This window comes from Pelophylax lessonae (genome assembly GCF_965119305.1).
Source record: "Pelophylax lessonae genome assembly, chromosome: 12".
NCBI classification, from domain to species: Eukaryota; Metazoa; Chordata; class Amphibia; order Anura; family Ranidae; genus Pelophylax; species Pelophylax lessonae.
The window spans coordinates 54,459,234-54,482,789 of NC_138779.1; the positions used below are offsets into that span (position 1 = coordinate 54,459,234).

Consider the following 23,556-nt stretch of genomic DNA (forward strand, 5'->3'; position numbering starts at 1 on the left):
TGTAGATATAAGAATAAGGAATGTGGTGTGCTTAGTCTATATAATACCCCAGGCCTACTCCATACAACAAAACACCTTTCAGTAATCCTAATGAAACGAAACATATATGTATTAATATTTTTCAAAAAAAAAACGTATTCCCTTACAATGGGGTTCAATGAAATGCTCACTGTGATTAGAGGTCCGTTATGAAGGAACCCCATTACACTGGTAGTCCTCAGAAGAAGGGCCGCCATTACATTGGTAGTCCTCCGAAGAAGGGCCGCCAATACACTGGTAGTCCTCAGAAGAAGGGCCGCCATTAAACTGGTGGTCCTCAGAAGAAGGGCCACCATTAAACTGGTGGTCATCGGGCCCTATATATTTTTAAGTTGTCACCAGAGTAGGAGGTGAGGGAAATTCTTCCATTAGGACACCTGGTCTGGTGACAACCGTTGGGAGGGGAATTCACTTCCTGTTATGTCTATGATACAGGAAATCTCAATGGTAGAACACAGGGTAATAAAAATAAAAAGGTGGCTTTACATTGCACTTTAGGTTCTGGTAACAGTTATGATATTTGCATATTTCAATATATACAGACAGTGTGTCAGACTGTTTAGCAAAAATCTTTATTTGTAGCATACAAAATTAGTTTCGGGTCTGTCACAAGTGCAGTCACATGATGCTGCTTGAATAGCTGTCACTTGTGAAAGACTGAGGTGTCGCACTGATGGTCCTACTTAGCCCCTCCCCCACCCCAAACAGGCTCCTCCCCGTGTACTGCTTGTCCAGCTTGTTGTGTGACATAGTAAGAATTGAGACTCCTTTTCCAGTCCTGGAGAAAGCTGAAAAGTTATGTGCGCACATGAACCTGTACCGGACCGAGTCCTCTGCCTCCGCCCATTGTGTCCCCGTCTTTTGCATTCCGCGTTCATACATCACTGGCTGTGTCCAGCGCTCAGTCTATGAGGGGACCGCATGCAGCGAAGCCTTGTGCTTTTTTTTTTTTGATTTTTTTTTCTTCTTATTCACATCGTTCTGTACAACCCACAGTGCAAACGTCATACTTGCTAGAAAACTTGGCACGTTCAAAACAGCAAAAAAAAAATTAATGTACAATTTTGTTTTTTTTTTAACTTTATAAATATAGTTCAGCTTTCCCAATCTCTAGAAAGGCCGCGTTCAAAGAGACGGGCAACATTATTTACACGGAACATAAAAAAAAAAGAAAAAAATGTCCAGAAAATTTTCATAAATAAGCAGAGTGGAAAATACTGGAAAAGTTTTAAAGTGTCTTTTGAAGAACTCTGTCCTTTGTAGGAAGTCCGGGGTAGAAGAACTTGTCCCATTCTCACTCTTCATCTTTTCTCCTGGAGGGAACACAGACATGTTAGTAATTATATATCGGAGTTTTGAAGCAAACAAGATGTACAGAATTTAGGATTGGAAGTTCTAACAGGCTATGCCTCGTCTCAAAAAGTTTTCTATCCAAACCCAAAAAAAGGAAAAGGTTAGAACTTCTGTTTTCTTTTTCTAAAATTAGAAAAAATTAGAAGTTGGTTTCAACTTTTCAGTAGATGGTTGTGGTGAGGCTGCCCTCCATATAAATGCGGTACCTCTTAATTGGGGGACCCATAGTTGAGGACCGGTGTGTGTACAAGGTCCAATGATAGAACCAAAGGGTCCACAATTTCAAAATATGGTAGTATTTGCATACGTTTACAATAAGAAAACATGGAATCCCTGAAATGTGTTCTCTGTTTCAAAATGTCCTCTTCTTCAAGGCTCAGGTGCTGTAAGTAGTAGGAATGAAAAATGGCACAAAGAAAAACTGACATTCTTGCAAACAAAAATCATAAGAAAAAGATTAGAAGGCTGAGACTGTAGCCCCAGCACAGGGAAGCCTAGCTACTCCTAACGCTAGGCAGAAGACAAACTGAGTTGGGATGGCTTACTGCAGGGGGGTATTGACCAGTGGGACAGCCCCATGGGTGTGTCTATGTTAAATGCTTTTGTTTTTAACAAGTCTCATGCCTAGCTACTCCTGTGGAGAGGAAGTCAATACCCCATTGGTGAAGACTGTATGAGTGGGCGGCGACTGTCGGAGGACGCAAGAGAAAACAATCCTTTATGGTGTAGAAGTTTGGAAATTCCCAGGATCAACAAAATGCTTATTCACCAATCCTGGGCATTTGTAAACTTCTATGTAATGTTTATTTCTGGTGATTGCCATTTTTGAGTCCTACAACTAACTACACCTAAACCCTGAAGAAGGGGGGAACTTTGGGCCCCTGAGATGAGTTAGCTGTTTCATGTTTTGCTGTCATTAACTAAAAATAAAAGTTTTGAACTTCTGGAACCTTTGGATTTTGTAGATCCTCTCCTTTTCGCGTCTTGTCATCGAAATTCTCCCTTACTTTCGGTCTTAAAAAAAAACGCAAAACAAGTCGGAAGAAATCCCCTTTTACAGGCGGCGGAATGGATCCCACGTCGCTCCCGCCTTTACTGGGCGTGTGATCAGGGAGCCCGGTAGGGATGCGACCAGCAGCACCCGGTTCCTGGGACTCGGTGAGCGAAAACTGATGTTCCTCCCACTGTGTGACATCAGAAACCAGAAGTGACAAGGATTTTTTTTTTACAGGATTAAAAACCAGCATCTGATCAAAGAGCTCTTGATTTGATCAGATGCTTTGGTGTTTGCCCATGTGAAGTATCACTGTGAACGTTCTAGCGAAAAATAATGCCACCATTCCTCCAGTGTAATTTCAAACTGGTAACCTGTAACGGCTTTTAAAGCATCGCCTATGGAGATTTTTAAGTACCATAGTTCGGCACTGTTCCACGAGCGTAGGAAATTTTAGATTGTGACATGTTGGGTATCTATTTACTCATCGTAACATCCGCTTTTATATTTTACCAAATAATTGGGTATTGTATTGTGTTTTTGTGCATTAAAATTCACTTTTCAAGCGTGTTAAAAAAAAAAAAAAATAGCATTAGAAAAACTGCTGTGCAAATACCATGTGACATAAAAAATTGCAACACCCATCATTTTATTATCTAGGGACTCTGCCTAAAATAACGTTTGGGGGTTCTAAATAATTTTCTCGCAAACAAATGTAGATTTTTACATATATGTATAAAGTGTCAGGATTGGCCCAGAGCTGAATTGGTTAAGCTGCTTGCATTATTTAAAACTGAAAAATAAGTTGGCTACTTCAATAGCACAAAGTGCATAACTAATGGTATCCATTGAGATGTCATTTTAAAGTCTGGTTGCTGGGTTTCTCATTGTCTTGTGGCGGATTGAAAAGCCGAAGAAACTGGATACAAAGTCTGGACAGGCCTCAGCCTTGAAGACTTACATAAACACTTCAAAGGAGTGCAATAAGTACTCCATAAGCCATATCAGAACAATGCAACCTATTAAATGACTATTATTATGAAGGGTGGTGATCTCCCAGCCCTGCCTTTTTATAATATGTTTTTTAGGATAAATCTTTCCTATATGGTGTCTTGAGTGCACAATCATTATAATTGCTGTATTGTAAGACCAGCATTTTTTGGAAGTTCTTTGGGGAGAAATTCTCTAGGATGAGCATTTTTGTCCTATAAAGGGAAACGATCGATAAGGCAGATATAGAGCGAGACGTAGATAAATCCATCACAGGCCTGTCACCTTCAGCAAGGGGCACAAAAGACGATCTTTCTCTTGGGAAAGAGAGAGAGAAGAAGGTTCAGTTTTCAGGAGATCGAGTTTCTGAAATTCAGGATCCTTCAGCCCTCTATGCTGGCGGATGACTCGTACTCTCCGCAGCTTTTGAAGTTCATTTGCAGAGATTTTAATGAAGATGAAAAAGGGGGAATTTTCTTGTGAGAAACCTGATCAGAGAGACAATGTCCTGCAGCGAGCCGGAGAAACCGGATCTGCTATTGAGTGCCACTTCTCCGCTACAAAGGAGGCCTAAGAATGGCCAAGGGAATTTAGTTACACGCTCAGTGCCTGTCAAAGAACAGGACCTGTCCAAGTCTACGATGTATGGGGCTAGATTACAGATCTGCACATTTCTGGGTAGAATAGATTCTCAGCAAGGGTCATTACAACATTTTTATGTGACATGTATTTTAAAAGAAGAAAAATATGGCACCAACACACCATAAATCCAAAATCAATATTCCAATTTAAAATGATCACATCACAAAAAGTAGAGGTGCTGCATTTTGAGGCCATGCAGAATGATCTCATCAGGCATATAAAAAAGAATGTCTACCAATCAGAAAATAGTAACAAAGATTCCTTCTGATCTTTGGGGGCCTAAAACCCAAACCCCCAAAAATGTAAACAATAATGCAATATCAGAAGAAAAATATTCACATGCATGACTTTTATAGTATCCTGTCCTTATCTGTGCAATCAGAAAAGTCCTGCAAAGTTGGCTTTGAGACTGAGCATCCCTGAAACAGGCAGTCGGGTCATGTTTTTACTGCTTCCCAACTGCCGATTGGCCTGTGTAAACAAGGCCTAGTTATCTCTTAAGCCCCGTACACACGTACCGATTGTGGGCCGACCGTTCGGCCGTCTTTTGTCCGGTGCTGTTTTGTTGGTTGAAAAGTGCTCAAGACTGCACACGAATTTTGTCGGCCAACAACAACCAACTGCAGAAGTGATGTCATGTTCTGGTCTACTTTTCGTGTGTTTTTTCTTCACTGAGCATGCCCAGTCTTGATCATCACATTTTTGTCGGCCGAAATCTGTACTGACTGACAAACAATCGGCCGTTCTTTGTTGGCCAACAAAAATTTTATAGCCTGCACACCAGATTTTGTTCGGCTGAAAAGTCGCAGTCGGTTGTCGGAAGCATCATACTAACAAGCCGATAATCGGCCGATCGGACGTTGGCCGAACATTTACGGCTGACAATCGGTACGTGTGTACGGGCCTTCAATGTGCTATAAATTTGCATTGGTTGGAAGATGGTTTAATGTGATTGGTTAGTTTGTGACATAGATTCTTTTCTGCAGTATGTAATGCTGTAGGACTAAAAATGGCGAATTACCCAAGTAATGTGAATGATCTCTGCCCGACCCCTGTAGAGGGATTTTTCCTGTTACAAATTATAGAACCAAATTCCAGATGGGAATTTCTGCCAGAACCTGTGAATCTTCCATAATTACCAGCCTGCGCTTGCTGCCATTAAAGCATAATAATATCCGGGTGCTGAAAACTCCACAATACATTAATGTTATCAATCAGCGCCAAGACCTGGAGCTGCTGAAACTCTTTCCATATTCCATGTATAGAGCCGGCACTGAGTCATTCAGGACTACTCATCACATCATCCAAAGTAACAATGAGCAGAAATGTAACTTAAAACTGGAGACCCCGCGATTCCCGAGAGAAGACTGTGAAAGTGACCTCGCCCGCCGCTGGGGTCAGGGGTCAACTGCCAGGCTAAGTCCGCACAGCCAATACTTGTTTATTTAGCTATATTTCTTTATTTTCACTTTGAACGTGTTTTGAGAAATGGCAGATCTTCAACCTGGAGACATTGCAGAAGCCTTTCTATGCTTGTATAAGAGTCTGCTCAGCGGAGATGGAAAGGATCACCCAAAAAACTGTAAATACTGATTTAAATGTATTCCCCCAAACTTTTTTAAAACTGCTAATAATGAACTCCATGCAGATATAACAATGCATCAATAATTTCATTTTTTTTTAAATATGGAAGTAGTGCAGGTATCTGGAATTTAAGTTGGTATCAGTCTCTATACAGCAGAGCTCAGATTGGAGGGAGCGAGAAACAGCACAAGGTGGTGAGCTTGTATGCTAATAGGGACTTGCAGATAGGAAAGAAAGAGCAGAGTGACAGATATGAGATCATCAGTCAGCTGCTTCTCCTTCCACTGTACAATCACAGGCTGGGGGAGGGGACAAGACCTGTAAGTGTTACTGAAAGCAACAGAGAACAAAATCAGGTCTCCTGTCCTGCCAAACATGGCTATGCTGTGTTGCAGTGATATATAAATCTCAAGACTGGATAGACCACAAAAATAAACAAATCCTTGGCTTTGATATGCGAGTTTGGCTTTTATATGCAAGGTTAGACATGAGGGAAAGATCTGATCATCAAACTAAATTTTTGTATTTAATTTTATGCATTGGCATCTATGCCCTCCTATCATTTAATCAGATAGGACTGTCCAGACCTCAGGATAAGCATTAGTGATTGGCTAAAACCATGACCATATATTGCTATTTTTGGCCACCCTGGAAAATCGTCTAAACCAGAGGAATGTATAGAGGTGGCTGAATCTTCCACCGTGTGGGTGGTTTAGTAGGCAGTGTAATTTGTGTTTTCTGTTGTGTGGGGTTGCGGTGAGTCACAGCGGCTTTTGGGTTATCCGATACGCTCGCTGGTCTCTTTTCTGGGGAAAATATGAACTTTAACACCCTCTGATTCCAGAAATGATATCTTATATCTTGGGGGAACAATCTTTCATTTCACACATGATCTCCTACCTCTTTCCGCTCTCCTGTTTTGCTCCTTCCAGATGGGTGACCCCGGGACCCCGCAGACCCCCGGGACGAGCAGCTTCCCGATGTGGAGCAGTTGCTGGACATTTGACTCCGGGATAGGAAGTTGGGTTTACAGTATGGAATGATCTCTTCATCTGAAAACAGAGGAGGGTTGTTTTAATACATTGGAAATGTTTCTGACGCAGTGAAAAGAGCAGACTTGTTTGGTGATCTGCTGTAATCAGACATCTGCGCTTTAGTGTGGGCAGGACATTGGAAGATAATTGGCTGGTTGCTGTCGGTTACAGTAGCAACTCGAGGATTAAAATCATGGGGCCCTTGCTATGAAAAATAGTACTAATGGCTAGCTATGTTGCAACCATATGTACACTGAACACACACAAGTTTCATCCACCTCTCAAGCCTGCAACCCAATTTCCCTACCTGGACACCAGTTAACCACACAAGGGTCCCTCCCTTACCACTGTGCGTCTTTGTTTCTTCACCAATCAGCCGCCACTTTTCTGCCTCTAAATGCAGTGCTTCTCAGCACGTACCTTTCCTACTCTCTCTCCTCCATTGTCAATCATTGGCAAGCCCTACCAGGCCCAGGTCCCCCTGCTGACCTGATTGGGCCGGGTACGGGAGTACTGCCTGTACACCCTATCGCTGGCTCTGCAACTATTGGTTGACACAAAGTTCTATACAAGAATTTACACACATGGTATGGATATCTCCATGCTAGATCACATTGTAAATATATTGTGTAGTCTACTGCTCTGTGTAAGCTGCCATTTTAGCTGTAGCAAATTGATAGCTGGTGTTTTTCATCTATAAGATTACTGGTCAGAAAGTCAGCTGTACGTTGCATATTATCTTCCCCTGCTATACTTCTACCATATATAACTGATATCAACAGAACTCATTAACATCTGATGGATATTTCCATCTTCTATTAGCCTGGCAATGGTGTACCTTCTCTGTGGTGCAGCGGGTGAGGTGCACATCCTCTCTGTTGCCCTGCGGCTCCTCTTCTCTCCATGGAGGATGTAATGCTTGTGTCTCTCTCCAACGATGAAGCTGAACACTCCATGCGAGGGGAGCACAGCTCTTCATCGGCAGGAGGGGGCTCTGGCGGAGGTGGGAGATCTATGTGGGGGGAAAAAAAGCGTTTTAGTACTTGGATGAAAGGAATTGGTGAAATACATTGTCATGTTCCAGGTGTTTAATTTACAGCCCTTTAGCTGAAATGGATCTACAGGTTCCCATCCAGCATATGGAACCTACATGTCCTCATCAGCTAAATGAATGCAGATTGACATTTGAAACCTATAAAAGTGATCGCAGAAAAAGACAAAGTGATCCATTGAGTCTGTCCCTTTTTTCCTGTTCCAAGCATCAGTAAAATAATGCTTTCTAAGGTTAATTTTGAACTTTTCTCTGGCTAGTTTGAGGTCATGTCACCTTGTACTTGATCATAATTTCATAATAAAAATACTGCCTTCCTGAACCTCAATCACACTCTTCACGTATTTAAAGCTGAATACCAGGTATGGAATTATTTTTGCATAGCTGCATTTTTCCAGCTTGGACCAATGTAAGTATATGTGTGCCACCTGTGTGACCACTGTGAGAGTAGGAAATTACTATTGTCGTCACTGCTACTACAGTGATCACAGACAGCTTTTTTTGGTCCAGTGCTAAGCAACTGCCTTGCTGCATAGTGAACGACGGAGGGGGTCACTCACTTGGTACAGGTGCCAGTCACAGAATGCTTTACATTTTTCTCAATGAATGCAAGACTTTTTGATTGGACAAGTTGGATCAGAAAAATGCAAGGTGTTCTGTGACAAGCACGTAACAAGCACGTGACCCAATTTACTATGCAGCAGGGCAGCCGCAAGCCATGGAAACAAGAAGTATATTACAGTGCTCCCATGGTCACAGCATATACATACTTACATTGGGCCAGGCTGGACCAATATAACTAAGTAAAAGAATCAATACCTGGAATTCAACTTTAAAAATTTCAGTCATGTTCTCCCTTTTCCTTCTCCCCCCAAAACTGTATATATTAGAGTTCCAGACTTTTTTTTTTTTTAATAACCCCCGTGACAGTTACCGCTCGTGGGTTACAAATTGGTAAAATTGTGCTCTGTTTTTTGTGCAGTATTCATGACTTACTATAAGCTGCTGATTCAGCACGCGGCCATCGTGACTGTGGGCATCTGAAGCCTGCTGGGACTCTCTTTCGGGATTAGGTGCAGCTGGCTACCCAGCATGCACCTCCGGATCTCGTGCATGTGCAGTGGAAACGAATTGCGCCCCACTGTGTGTCTGCCAGGTTTTTATAGAGACTGAATTTCCAAATTTAAAATGGCACCTAGCATCGCATCATTTCCAGTTTTGAAATCCCACAATTCTAGCTGCGGGGGACGCCCATTGACTCCTGGGATTAATAAAACAGTTATCCCAGGAGCTAAAATGACGTACCTGGCCGCAGCGAGGTAGGAAGTGCAGCCTAAAGACTCCATAAAAGGTACAAAATGAAAAAAAAAGTATGGGAAAATGAATGGGGGTGCGTCCTCTATTATTGTAGCCATTGTTTTGATTTAGGCTGGAACTCCACTTTAAGTTCCTGTAGTCTTTCCTGAAATTTCATCCTTTAGATCTGTCACCATTTTTCTTGCCCGTCTCTGAACCCATTCTATCTTATCAGACATACATAAACCGGTTTCCAGAAGGAGAAAACTTTTTTGCTATAAAATTGCAATTCGGCTCCATATTTCACACAATGCACCTGTCCTCTCTCTGACTCATCTGCCTCTGAATTCCCTGAATTCCCATAACTCTGGGAAATCCGATCCATTGAGAGGTGTGCGGCCACTAGTTACTGTCAGATGTAACCGATACAGCAGATACAGTTACAAGTAGATTTTAATTATGTCTTTTCCCCCAGAGGTGATGAGAAGCTGTTAGATTCTGACAGTTCTGAATGGGAATGGAATATCTGATTTGTGGGAAGATCTATGACTGATTTTATATGGTGCTCGCACCTGGTTTAATGAAATTATTATCTGCTTGTTAAAAACGATTGAGAACACGTGCCAAAAGCTTCTGGTGGTTTCATCTTACCCCCATTGCAAGATATTGCAGTTATTATCGTTAATCCAGTCGACTTCGGAAATATTTAAAGTGATATAACATTTAAGCCCTGATGGGGGGGGGGGGGGGTTTGGTTTAACGCCCCAAAACATGTTGTATTATTATTCTAAATATCCAATAACATTTATACCACCTTGGACTTGGTGTGTGTGGCATCTCAAAACTGCTTATATAGTTGGATTTTGCTCAGAACCATGCCACCCCTTAGCTGGTGGTCTTCAATATGTCTAAACAACCATACGGAAGTAAGTCAGTTTGATTGATGAGATGACCTTATACAACAATACAAGACCCAATCTCTCTGTGTTCTAAAGGAGTCTCTAATATAAAAGAATCAGCTGTGCAACATGGGGCCTGGCAGAATTCTGGAACTTGCACCTTTAAGAACCCTTCTAGCCCAGAAATTCCATCCTGACCAGTTTCTTACAATAACTGTTCTGTTTTGAGATGCCACCTGGGACCATGGACTGTTAAATGGCCCTTATAAGCCTCCTGGGATTTGAACTGAACCCACCTCCTTGCTTTGCCTCCCTTCGATAGTGGCCGGATTTCGCCTTCTTCTTGGCTTTGGATTTCTGTCCAGGCGGAGTGCCAAGATTGTCTCCTGAGAGCAGCTTTCCTGTAAGCAGACAAAGAACACATCATCAGGATTAAGGGAGAATGCCGCTAAGTTCTAGCTGCAGTGACACTGGTAGTTAGTGCTCTGTACATTGGGCACTGTCTTCCAATCTTCCATTCTATAAGAAAGCCAGTGCTGGGACTTGTGAACGTTGAATATATTGTCAGCAAGCATACTCCAAATCTGCTTATAGGTAAAGCAACCAACCAATATCAGATTTGGAATTGAGTACAGCTGTAGGACCCATTTAGATCTAAACTTGTGTGTGTATGTAACATCAGGGGCATTGACTTGTGTTGCAAATGCATTATAGGCCTGTACCTATTTCCAGTGGGTCCCCAATGTGCATCTACACATGCAACACATGGCCCTCATGTATTGCAACTGTTGGAAGAAAATGATTTATGTGGTTTTGAATATGCATCGAAGACCTATTGGAAATGTTTGCCGTTACAACACCTATCAGCGTTTTAGGAAATACATGCAAAGGGGCCCTAAGACCCCTTAAAGAGAGCAAACTTTACAGGGAGGACATGAAGGCATGCAACTTTCTCTAACACTGGCAGATCTATGCAGCCCTCTGTTTTTATTAACATGTAAGAAAATGGTTTTAATTTGGTTCCCTTTGCTGAGTAGCAGGGCTGTATGCTGGGGAAAGTTCATGGCTAATTGGCTGTATCCAATTCTGCTAACATGACTAAAGACAAACGCCAATATTTCAGTGCATAAAGATGGTACAAGACAGATGATATTTAAATATTGAGGGACATGACATTTAAAAAAAAAAAGCCATTTCTCCCAAAATCTCACTTTAATCCTTACTTCTACAGAAAAACCTCATGTCCTAAAACGTTTAAATCTAACTCGTCATTTGTTTAAAAGGTAAAGAGCAAAGTGACCTATAGCAGCCAATCAAAATTCATCTTCCATTAAACAGACTTCTGATTAAGGTCACTGTGTGTGTTTGCATTTTCTGCTGCCTTATTTAGACATTTTCCATGAAACCTATTCTGATGCAGGAAGGGCGATTGCAAAAGTTTTTAGATAAAAAAAGATTTTATTACGGCTATAATTCTCAATATTTGACTGTCTGTGGTTATACAACATAAACTGGACTTGGGATGGTCACTGGATTTTTGGTTAGATTTGGTATTAGTCCAGGTCTCACCTGTGCTGGGCAGGTCCATGTTCTCTGCACTGACCGTTGGATTTTGGCTGAGGTTCCGTCTATGTCCATGGCGCGGGGTCTCCCCACCCTCTGCCGCTGTATGGAGAGCGGGATTGGACTGTGTCAGGGGAGGGCTGGGGGCTCTTGGAACTGGTACGGATCCAGATGGCATTCTCCTACAAGGTAACATAGAGAACTTTAATGTGTATACAACAGTACATCGTTACAATACATACATATTTTCCTATGGTTTTTCTCAAAAGTATAGAAAAATACAGCTTTTGATGTGTCAGAGGTCCAGTGAGTGCCTAACTTCCTATTATAGTTGCCTCTGCTGCATTGAAATCTCATCCTATGTTGTCAGCCCCACCCAGTTTTTTCCTGGTGGACTACAGGACTCCATCCCATTATGTTAGGGAGATGAAGAAAGGGGAAGTGCTTGGCTGTAAAGCTGCTTCTGCTCCAGTAATCGCTCTTAAAAAATATTTCTTTGTGAAAAACATGGCGAATTACGTATGTATTGTAGAGATGTACTAAATATATCTTTTTTTTTTTTTCATTTTCCCCAGACATGCACTTTTAAATTAGGAAATTTTTTGGGTCAAGGTCAGAAAACCCTAATAATGGTCAACAGTTAACATTTAACAGTTGGGATCCTGGTCATGGATGAAGTACCAGTTATGTATACTCTAAATCTAACCTGGGATAGGGGAGCATTTGGGTATATTGGATATCTGATGTTGGATGGGGTAACAGCTGGGAATGTTGAGATTCTGACCTGGGATGGGGTGGAAGTTCAAATTGCTGGAGTCGCGGAATTTCCTCTGAATCGTACATCTCATCTCGCGGCGATGGGGTGAGGGTAGCCGTGGACTGTTGTCCGTAGGACTGTGCTGGAGAAGAGGCTTCACCACGAGGAGGGGGAGGAGGGCAATCTTCTGGAATATTCTCCATCAGATACGTCCTCTCCGGCAATGGAGGACACCACTCTTCTGTTTCTGAACTAAAACAACAGAAATATCTTTCAGGAAAATCTGAGATTTATGCAAATTCCTAAAGCATAATGAACAATCACTTAACCGAAACAGCTTTTGCTAACAGGAATATAGGGGATGTAAATTTGTGCTACGTTGGGAGCACCTGGAGGGATCTTGTTGTTTGTATATTAAGGAAATTAACCAGTTTAGATCCACAATTTACAAACAACAGCTTGCAGAGTGAGAGCCATTGTAAACACACAAGATGGCTGCCAGGAGTTCCCTGGCTCAGCGCACTCTGAACAGATGAGGCCCGGGGAAGAGCTTACTTCATTTCCACGTCTGAGTCTTCGTCTTGGAAATGGTTCAGCTCGTTGGCAGGAGGTGGAGGAGGCAGAATCTCTGTCCAATTCAGAGATGGCGTTTTCACTGGTTTCCCCACAGACTTCTGTTTGCCTTTTGAAGCTGGAAAAAAAAATAGGATTGTCCGTTATAGTTTATAGTGAGCGTTTTTATATTCTATTTAATTCACAAGTTTTTGCAATACCATAAGATTCCTTTTATTACTTCTCTGCTTTTTCCCATAACTCTTCTCTCCTGCAATCCTCTGCATTGCTGCATGACTCCTCTCCTGAAATACTCAGTAATGCCGATTGCTCCCTTCTATGTTCGCTTGCGTCCTAATACACTCTGCACTGTGGCACTAGCTTTTAGGGAGCTGACTAGCAAAAACCCCAATTCCATCCACAGTATGGCCGCACAAATGGTGTACATATGACACATACACCTTCAGTAACCTTCTAACGGACACACACACACATATATACATATATATGTACCGTTTTCTGCCTTGCTGCGATCAGGCTGAGCGTACAGTATTCCGGAGGTGCCAGCCTGGACATTCCATGCATTGTCCTCTGACTCAGGTGAATGCAGGTTCTGTCCGCCATAGGGTACAACAGGCGTGGTTGCATAGGGTGTGGTCTGCTGTGAGAAAGCTCCATTGAATGTCCTCATGTCATCACTGGTAGGGTCTATAGTGCTGTAGATGGGCCCATCCGAGACTCCTGTGCCAAATTTCTCTGTCTGAGCAATGTAGTTGGAGATCCCTGCATCTGGCAAAACCAAGCTCAGGTTACATCATTGTACCAACCCTGTAAGATTTACCCTGCTTACATTTCCCTGCTCTGACTGCTTCATTTGGTCCAAACAATTCAATGTCCCATTTCTGCAAATATAAAAATTACAGGAATAGGTAAAGCATCATATGAAATGTACGCTTTAGCTATTCCTGGAATGCCATTATGGTTGGCATTAGGGAAAGAAATTGGAACCATGCTCCAGATATGGTCTATGTGTCCAAGCTGCATAACTTTTGGCTTTTTTCAATACTAGATCTAATAATAAATATGTAAATGCTTGCATCTCTGAAATCTCCCTCCTCTCTATATACTTATCAGCCCCCATCTCTGTAGCTAGGAAGAGTCCACTCTTGATTCTTTCTCCTGGCTGCAAAAAACATGATCCGATAACCACATTGAAAGTCCACCACTGTCCCACAAAGTGGATTGCTTAACTGACTTCCATGGAGGAAACAGAAAAAAAGAATGATCAATACACCACCTACATTATCATTTAGAGTGCCTTCTTGAGTACTCCACCCCTTGAAGACCTTAGAACACTGAGCAATGTCTTAAAGTTTAAGCAGTGTTTCGCCCCAGCCTGGACACCCAAAATCTCCCCCCCCCCCCCCCATTCCTGATCCTGAATGCACTTGCCCTTCTTCCTCAACCTTACTTCCCTTATATGTTCTACTCTTGTCTCTTTTCCTAACCTCACACCTTGAAAAGAGGTCATCCTAAGTACTCACGGTTGCATACGCTCCTATTACACGTTTTTCAGGGTCTACATGAACAGACCAAGTTTCCATAATTTTTTTTATTGTAAAATGTGCATTTAAAAAAAACGCTCAGTCCCTGTTCAGTACTTTCTTGTAATCTGACTGTCAGTTAACCAGCAATGTCTCAGTTAATGGAATTCTTTTTTTTTAACAATTATATGAATAACATTTTATTTATTTAAAAAAAATGGCCAGCATTTGGCAGTGCAGGCCAAAACCATTCTTCGTGTTTATGACCCTGAATGTGGCAGTTTTTCTATTATTTGAGACTTATTTCTTTTTTCGGCATTTGGGGCAAAATGTCATTTCTTTTTCTCTAGATCTCTGAGATGTTTCTGCTTGGGGTTAAAAGAATACTCTGCACTGTAATTCTGCTTCTCTCAGTAAGGCTCCTTGAGGGTGCAAAATATGATACAAAACCTGCCATAAACGGTCTTGAAAGAAGTCTAATTTTCAGGAGCCCGAGGCCTTCTCCCAGCTCATCACAGATGGTTATAGGTCATTAGTTCTCGGATGTGACCACAAGCAGGCCAGCATTTTGGCCATTCATTATAAACTGCTCGGAATTTTAACAGTTGGATGTTACTATTTAAAAAAAAATCTGTTTCTAGTTGTTGGAAGGCAACGTTCTATATTTAGACTGAATAGAGTTCTTTTATTGTGATAAATTAGATCCCATTTAATCAGCAGACACACTCCAAAATAAATGTTGAATCTCTTACCGTTATAGTATCTCTCTGATGGATTGTGGGCTCCTGGGCAGCAGCTGACTGCTGCCTCCTTTGGCTTGCCGTTTCTCAGAAGGTTGGTGGCAGGCCACGAATCTGCCAGCCAGGGATAATTAGAAGCACTGGTGGCCAACAAGCCTGGTCTGAAGGAAAACAGACTTGGATTATAATGACTGCAAGCAACCATGACCCAGCTTTATTGTGCTGTATATATATTTGGCTACTTCCTGACCTCTGAAAGGTCACATTCCTAAGGCTTGTACTAAAATGCCCTAAGGGAGCAATCACTGGAGGACATGTATTAAATTCTGCCCCACAGTAAGGTAAAACTAAACGGGAGTAATGAGGCAGATTATATATTACAGCTTGAATTTTACATTTCTCTGAACTGCAACAAAATAAAAACTATGCCAACCAAAAGATCCAATTATTTGCCAGCCCCCTGACCCTCAACATAGATGGCTTAAAAGGCTAAATGCATCTTAAAAGTAAATAAATGCACCTATTTTTTTAAAGAAAAAACATGTGCATGTATTATTTTTGCAAATGAGCCTGCAAAGCACTGCAAACCTGATCAGTAAATTGTGGGTGCAACAGTTTATACATGCATTTGCGACCCTCTGCCCCTGCAAACCTGGGCAGCCAACTATGGACTGATTCACACAAATATCGGACTGAACTGGCACTGAAGCGGAGACAGATTTTTTTACTCCAAACCTATACACAACGAGGAAGTGGTCAGGGTCAGGTTTCATTCTGTTAAAGTGCTACACTAGAGCAACCGAGGGGGGAAATTAATAAATGAAGCTGCTTAGTTGTTCTAAACCTCTAAGTCTCACAACTCCTACTTAGCATTGCCTTGTACTGATAAATGTCCCCCAGTGTGTGGTCATCGGCTGTAAAATACACCCCACCATCATTTATCCTGACATCCCCCACACACAGGAGAGTGTTAGAATGCCTATATATGTAGCACAGGTACATCCAGAGTGGGGTGTATTTCCCCTTTAATAAGCTCTGAAGTGTACGATCAGCAATTACAGCAGTGGACTGCACAAAGCACTTTTGCAGCAAGGAAAGTGAGTCGTTTGTGATGTTTGATGATGCAAATCAACCCGTTAAAATGCACACTGTTACCCATGTGTTGTGTGGTGCACATGTGACATCTTCTTACCTGGCTGTGATGTGACTGGAGGCCTCGGTGTGGGGAAAGGACACTGTGAATGCAATAGTGAGATGTTAGTGTATGTCTGGGCAAATTAAAAAGAAAAAACACAAAAAGAAAACAGTACATCCCTTCAATGCATGCAGATTTCCCTATACAGGCCCTGCAAGTACAGGAAAATACCTGTTAAACTTTTCTAGAAATGCACTCAGAAATTTTTGCTGTGGGTGACAACACAGTGCCTTTTCTACACTAAAATTGTGAGAAGTGGGATCAAGTTCAGCCCCCATTTTTGGAATTTGAACACTTCCTCTTCATCAAGGCCTATCTACTTTGTAACATCAAGATTGACTGGGCTCAGCAGGATAATGTTGATATTTATACAGAATATAGATATATTTATATATACTGTATACAGAATCAGGATTAAGGCAATATCATTAGCTTAAATTGCGTAACTGTCAGGGTGCCAGGAAACCAGACTACAGGAAGATGCAAGTAAAATAAAGCAGTTTATTAGGGAAACAACAATAAACGCACAGCAAGAGTGAGGAGCAAAATCAGGAACAGCCGGGGTCAAGTCCAGAAGCAGGTAGTAATCCAAGCTGGGATCGAGTCTAGAAGCGGGTAGTCATCCAAGCCGGGGTCGAGTCTAGTAGCAGGTAGTCTGCCGATGCCAGATCGTCTGCCGATGCGGGGTTGAGAGCCAGGAAAGTCGTCAGCCAAGCCAGGTCATGCACGGAGGAACACAGAGAACAGAAGACTGCTAGCAGTGATGCACCTTGGAGCACAAGGGCAAGGACCGCAAGCTATCAGGTGATATATATAGTCAGGTGTGCAACATCATTACTGAGCAATGCCCAGGCAGCAGGCAAGTGATGATGCAAACAGAGTTTATAAGAGACAACAGTCTGCACATGTCAAAGATGGCTGCCAACAGGAAGGCAAGGTAAGTCCTTGACAGTAACAAGCCCTTGCTGATACAAAAGACCTGATTCTGTATATATAAATAAACAATATTTTTTTTAAGTCCAGTCAATCTTAAAGTTCTGATGAAGAGGCAGTGGCCAAATTCCTGAAACGCGTTGGCCTTTTCTCCTATCAGTTAGTTAGTTAAATGAAAACCTTTTCAAGACTCACTGATGTGATGCTTTCTACAAATTTGGATGTTCCTCAGGAGCCCCCCGTTGGTATATGTGAGTAGCCTTGTGAAGTCAATCAGTTAAAATAATAAAACCAAAGTCATTTTCACCCTATTAGCTATCACAAAATGGAGACCCTGCGCCTCTTAATGTATTTTGAGCACTGAAGTTTTGGCAAAGTCAACAGGTATTTTTTTGCACTTCGTGAACGAATATCAAAAATTGCTTTCAATAGTATATTTAACAAACCTAAAGCAAGCAAATAAGAGTTGTTGATTGTTAGGTTACCTATTAAGGTATATGTAACCCCCTATGTATTATGCACAGTGAGAGTGGAGCATACAACAAAATTTAGGAATAAGTAGACAATTACCTGCAGGTGTGTAGGCAAAGGAGGCTGGGGAAACAAAGAGAACAATGCATTAGAACCATTAGTCCAAAGCTTGTCATTGGCCTGGCAGCTGGACAAATTGGAGCATTACTCACCTGTGTAATGGCTAAGTTCCTTCCTCTTCTTCCTGCGGCAGTAAATCCAGACACTGAAGCACATCAGGATTACCCAGCATGCTCCCCCAATACCCGCAATGAAGGCTGGCTGTTTCACCACATCGGTGATCTGCTCTGTTAGGGTGAGGCTGTCACCATTTATGGGCACATGATCCGAAGATGGTTCTAGACAGAGTGGAAATAATGGTGAGGAAGACAGAAACAATCATATAAGAGGCATGAAGTTATATTCCAAGTAGGATATTAAATTGTGAGCATGCAGATAATAGACTCTCTTTTCCTAAAGTATAATTCCACCCTAGAATAAAATTTCTTCTTTGAGCTGGAGTCTGAGGGTGTTTTATGAGCACAGCTCAGTATTGCAGTTCATAGAAATCCCAACATGGAGATCCACTTGTTTTAGGGTACACCCCTACCTCCAAACTGCTTACTAACCTATTCTGGCAGAACAAACTGTTGAAAGACCTACCAACTGGAATTCAACAATAACTGAATAGGAAATTGATATCTTTATCAGCTTGAATCAGAATACTGGAGGGATAATCTAGGATCTGCAGCTGAAACCACTGGGGCAAATAAAACTATCCCATCCAGAACAAACATTTCCAAGTTGGGTGAAGTTCTTTAAAAAAAAATAGCTGTAGTAAATCTTGACCATGCAGCTCTGTCTAAAGTCAGACACTTACTAATCTGGATAGTGATTGGCTGGCTTTTAACCCCAAAACCAGCGCTGGTTGCTGCAGCCACTTCAACGCGGTACAGAATTCCTGGAATGAGCCCTCGGATGACAGCAGTGTGCAGGGTTCCATCCACTGTCCTGTTTATGTGGTACCGGGATTCATTTCCTAATATCCAGATCTGGGGAGGATAAATAACTTCAATTGTCAATGCTAAAATTGCTTTTCAAAGTGCAACCACATTTCATCCAAAAAAGGAACATTACATAGAAAACAGCTAATTTGTTACATTTTGGTCGATCATTTTATTTTAATCTTGGTCAAAACATGGCAGCTGTTGTGCAGTTTCTATGAGCAACAAAATGGGCCAATGCTCTGTTGTGCATATAAAGTATATTATATGGCCAAACTTTTGTGGACACCTTACTATCACACCTATATGATCTAGTTCAGTGGTCCTCAACCCTGGCCTACAGGGCCCACTAACAGGCCAGATTTTCAACTGAAATACATCCCAGGTTTATATCATTTGCTGCTCATTGATTGCAGTACTCTAGTCTGCATCTCCCCAAGGTAATACCTAAAATCTGGCCTGTTAGTGGGCCCTGTAGGCCAAGGTTGAGGACCACTGATCTAGTTGGCCATCCCAATACAAAACCATGGGCATTTAATATGGGGTTGGCCTCTTCTCTTTGTGGGTATAACAGTCTCCTTTTTTCTGGGAATGCTTTCAGTCAAAAGAGCATTTGTGAGGTTAGGTAGTGATGTTGGATGAAAAGACCCCCCTCATAATTGGTTTCCTATTCATTACCAAATAGGGCTGAGGTCAGGGCTCTGTGCAGGCAACTCAATGTTCCTCAACACTAAGTTATGGAGTTCAGGTGAAGGGTGCTTCAAATGCTACATCATACAAAGACATTTAGACAATTGGGTTTGGGGAAGATCCTTTTCCATTCCAGCAAGACATGGTTTTTACCAGTTTGGTGTAGAGAAACTCGATAACAAACTGGTCAAACCATGACGATATATGGAGCTGGCTTTGTGCACAGGGGCATAGTCATGCTGGAAAAGGGAAGGGCCTTCCCCAAACTGTTAACACAAGGTTGCAAGAGCACAATTGCCCAAATTTGTCTTTGTATACTGTAGAAGCACCCTTTACTGAAAACACCTGAACTCAATCATCTGGATAGTGTTGCAGGTGAATTTACACTCTCTTGAATTGAATAGCCCTTCGGTTATATAATCTGGATCACTTTGTACATCCCGCAGTCTTCTGTTTCAAAGTTCGAGAATCCCATATGAACAATAAATTGCAAACTCACCCGGTAATCTTGGATAATCCCATTCTGATGTTCCACAGGAGGTGGTTCCCATGTAATGCTGATGTTGGTACTGTTGCTGGTACCAACAGTCACCACGGCGACGGACTGGGGAGGTGCACTGGGAACTGTAAAAATAACAGAACTATTTCAGAAACTTTGCAACCAAACTATGACCCGCTTCATCCTTTTTGTAAAAGGTCCCAAATAAGGAATGGTGAGGAATCGGGCATGTAGATGAAGCAACAAAATGTTTTAATCAATATTAGCCTTTATTTTTTTCCTGGTGACATGAAATAATTGGTGTTCATTATAATTTCTTTTAATTTCCTATCCACTAAACACTTTCTTGACAGCCCATTCAAACTGCCGCGACAGGATTTTGTGGAGCGACCTGTGCACCGCGACCTCGTCGCGACTTGCATGGACTTCATATAATTGAAGTCAATGCAAGCCGCCTCCAGGTCGCCCCAAAGTAGTACAGGACCCTTTTTCTAAGTCGGAGCGACTTGTGTCGCTCCTATTAGAACGGGTCCTGTACTATTCAATGGCGAGCAACCTACCGCGACTTGTCAGGCGACCAAGTCGCCTGACGAGTCGCGCTAGTGTGAATGGACCCTTAATCCCTGAATCCCTGATATTTTGAGAACAGAAAAACATGAAACATTTTAACAATGTAAACATTAATACGATAGTTTACTGTTTCTATGTCCTCTTACCTGCCCTTCAAGTTTAAATATTTCAACAAACCTATTCCTCAAAAACATTTTTGTTGTTTGCAAGTGAAGCCTAACAAACGAAGCCACATTTACCCTCATATTTTGTGTTTATGCTCTTCTCCGTATTGTTTGCTACAAATGATCCCCCAGTATCATATTGCAGCCGGAACTGACATTTTCCCTTCTACGAGGAGCTTATCCAACTAGTTCACATTTTTGTTTAGTTAAAAAAAAAAAACATTACAGAGCGCATACTGTGATGTCACTCGGCTGTACGGGCCTTTTCCTTCTCCTGTAGACTAGATAAAAGTTTGAAGGAATGGCCAGATTTTTTCATAATGAAGTCAGAACATTCCTGGAGGGAAAGCTCACGCTATATCGTAGGAGGAAAAGAAACTACAGACAGCTGAACCTTCAATTATATGTTCAACAGTAAGCAGTGTTTGCACTGATAATATGTTATGATTGGCAAGTTCATGCTGGTGATCTGATGGTTCATACATGAATACTCATTGTCTAAATGGAAGGAAGCTGGGATTCGGTATAGGGTGAGGCATGGACTAAACTGATAAATGTAAAATATCCCAAAGACCTACAGCGGGTCCAACTTTCTACCCTGAGTGGAAACTTAGTTCCTTATTCTACATTGATTAGCACATTCTCAAATATCTTGGCCCATATGTGTGAACATTTTAGGCCTCATGACCCAGAAATTACAGAGAACCCTGAGCACCTTGCACAAAAATAAAGTGTGTAACCAGCAAAGTGTTTAAAGTCTTAGAAAAGCAATGGTCAACTTGATGTTGAGGGGGACTCTAGCATGGCCTTGGATATCACCAAAAGGCTACAATAGTTTTCCGTGAGTGTAATGCTATAGTAAGTTGTCAGAGACTGCAGACATGCAATAAAAGATGACCCAAGACTACAGCTATATAAGAAATGGTTAGAGACTGCAGAGATGCTGAAGGAGATGGTCAGAGACCCTGAACATGCAATAAGAGGTGTTGAAAATTAGGGATAAGCTTCAGGAAATGGTCATAGGCTGGATAAAAGATATAATCTCAGAGACATTATTACCCAACTTTTCAGGACCTCACAGAGGCCCCTTTCTCAAGGCACTTTTGGTAGTTAAAATACATATGATAAAATAAAACTTTCATTCAGAAATCTTTCCAAACAACAACATGCCACTATGGGTACTGCAAAATCAATTCCCTGAATTCAGCTTATAGGCCTGCATTGATAGGCTATTGTTTACCTGAGACAGGCTTTGCATGCCCATACAAGTTTTTGGGAATGTAAAACCAGCTCATATGCACCTATCAATGAATTCTGAATGATTTTAAACAGATGCCATTGACACAAGCCCAAAGCTCATCAACAGGGGTCCTTGATATGGCCCACCTGAATGCCACCACTACTGTTAAACCATCCCCCACACAGCTCTACTCCTAACATTCCTCTGGAGATTTTTTCACACAGTAGGAGTGGAAACAGATAACTACAATCCATTCTTATCTCTACAGTCCATTCTTATCTCTACACAAGTGCCTCTGAGTAATCTGCACTTCAGGCTGTTGTCACCTCATTTACAACCAGCTGCCACCATTTCCATAGAACTTCCCTCCCCCTTACCTTCCTCAGGTGTGCGAACCAGCAGGACGTCACTGTCCATTCCCTGAAACTCATCAAAATAAGGGCGAATCTTTATTTCATACTCTGTCCCCCGTTTCAGGTCCACCAGGACTGCCGAACGCTCGGTTGGGGACTTGACATCTTGGACAACCCAAACGCTGGATTTGGGGCGGTACATGACCCGGTAACCCTGGATGAACTGAGCTTGGCGGTCCACCTGCAACAAAGAAGTGCATTCATTAGCATGAACAACATTACAGAGTAACCAAAACATTTATTATAGAAACAGAACTTACAGAATCAACACTGTAAAAATAACACTTTTTCCCCCTTGATTTTACAGTTGATGAATCATTTTGAAACTATTCTGGTCTGGTCAGATTCAAGAGGGTGGCGACTTTGGTAAAGCATATTTTGGGAGGATTGGAGACATAAATGACTGTAGGGAAAACTATTTATACACGTCTGATAAGAAGGTGAAGAGCATTGACTCCTCAGTTGACATTAGATTTGGTTGGAGTGGGGTTTGCTAGTTAAAACTCGCAGGTCAAAATGAGGCCTAACAAATGATTCTCACTGTGGTGCTATTCGCTTTTCACCCCAGCACAAGATGATTCACTTTCTTTTTTATGTAATCTTTATTTGTATTTAGGGAAACAAAGAATTAACACCGCATTCACACTGCAGCGGCACGACTTCGGGGTGACCTGTGAAGTCGCGTGCAGCGTGACTTCGGCTCGACTTGCACAGACTTCATAAAATGAATGTCTATGCAAGTCACTCCAGGTCGCCCTGAAGTAGTACAGGAACCTTTTTCTAAGTCGGAGCGACTTGTGTTGCTCCTATTAGAACCGTTCCTGTACCACACAATGGACTGCGACGGTCCGCGACTTGTCAGGCTGACCATGTCACCTGACAAGTTGTATTAGTGTGAATGGAGACTAAAACATGTACAATAAACAAATATGATAAAGAAAGCAAAGGATCCGACATATAGAAACAGGTCAGATAAGGGAAAAAGGACAGTACCAATCATAAGTCTGCATATAACAGCATGAAAGAAGAACATTTTCATTTGAAGCAGGTTCCAACTCCCGACGGTACCCCTTAAACCAGGGAAGGAAGGGGGGTAAGACAATAGCAGTAAAATAAGGTGGGAAGGAGGCGGGGAAGGGATGGGGACGGAAAGGAAGGAAGGGAGGGAGGGTGGGGGTCAGAGATACAAGGGGGTAAAGGGAAGACAGAAAGGTGTTGGTGAGCTAGAGATAGATTAATGGTGTGGGGGATAACCAGAAACATGCATCAAGTTGAGGGACAAGGGAGTACACAGTCCGTA

At 42.0% G+C, this 23,556-nt stretch overlaps 1 protein-coding gene across 3 annotated transcripts in view; it reads right to left on the reverse strand.

Annotated features, from left to right (window-relative positions):
• Positions 1-589: 589 nt before the first annotated feature.
• ROBO3 (roundabout guidance receptor 3) overlaps positions 590-23,556 on the reverse strand; it is a 464,292-nt gene continuing 441,325 nt past the window's right edge. For 2 of the 3 annotated variants that reach the window (XM_082273527.1, XM_082273529.1), the window contains exons 14-28: positions 22,221-22,437; positions 19,870-19,994; positions 18,557-18,728; positions 17,850-18,035; positions 17,737-17,760; positions 16,231-16,273; positions 15,051-15,199; positions 13,256-13,543; positions 12,758-12,884; positions 12,230-12,454; positions 11,452-11,627; positions 10,179-10,283; positions 7,475-7,648; positions 6,503-6,654; positions 590-1,352 (exon numbers count right to left, since the gene is read on the reverse strand). In XM_082273527.1, coding sequence (XP_082129653.1) covers positions 1,341-1,352; positions 6,503-6,654; positions 7,475-7,648; positions 10,179-10,283; positions 11,452-11,627; positions 12,230-12,454; positions 12,758-12,884; positions 13,256-13,543; positions 15,051-15,199; positions 16,231-16,273; positions 17,737-17,760; positions 17,850-18,035; positions 18,557-18,728; positions 19,870-19,994; positions 22,221-22,437 — 2,175 coding nt within the window. In that variant the 3' untranslated portion in view covers positions 590-1,340. The remainder of the gene's footprint in view (positions 1,353-6,502; positions 6,655-7,474; positions 7,649-10,178; positions 10,284-11,451; positions 11,628-12,229; positions 12,455-12,757; positions 12,885-13,255; positions 13,544-15,050; positions 15,200-16,230; positions 16,274-17,736; positions 17,761-17,849; positions 18,036-18,556; positions 18,729-19,869; positions 19,995-22,220; positions 22,438-23,556) is intronic. The other variant, XM_082273528.1, reaches the window with a different exon arrangement.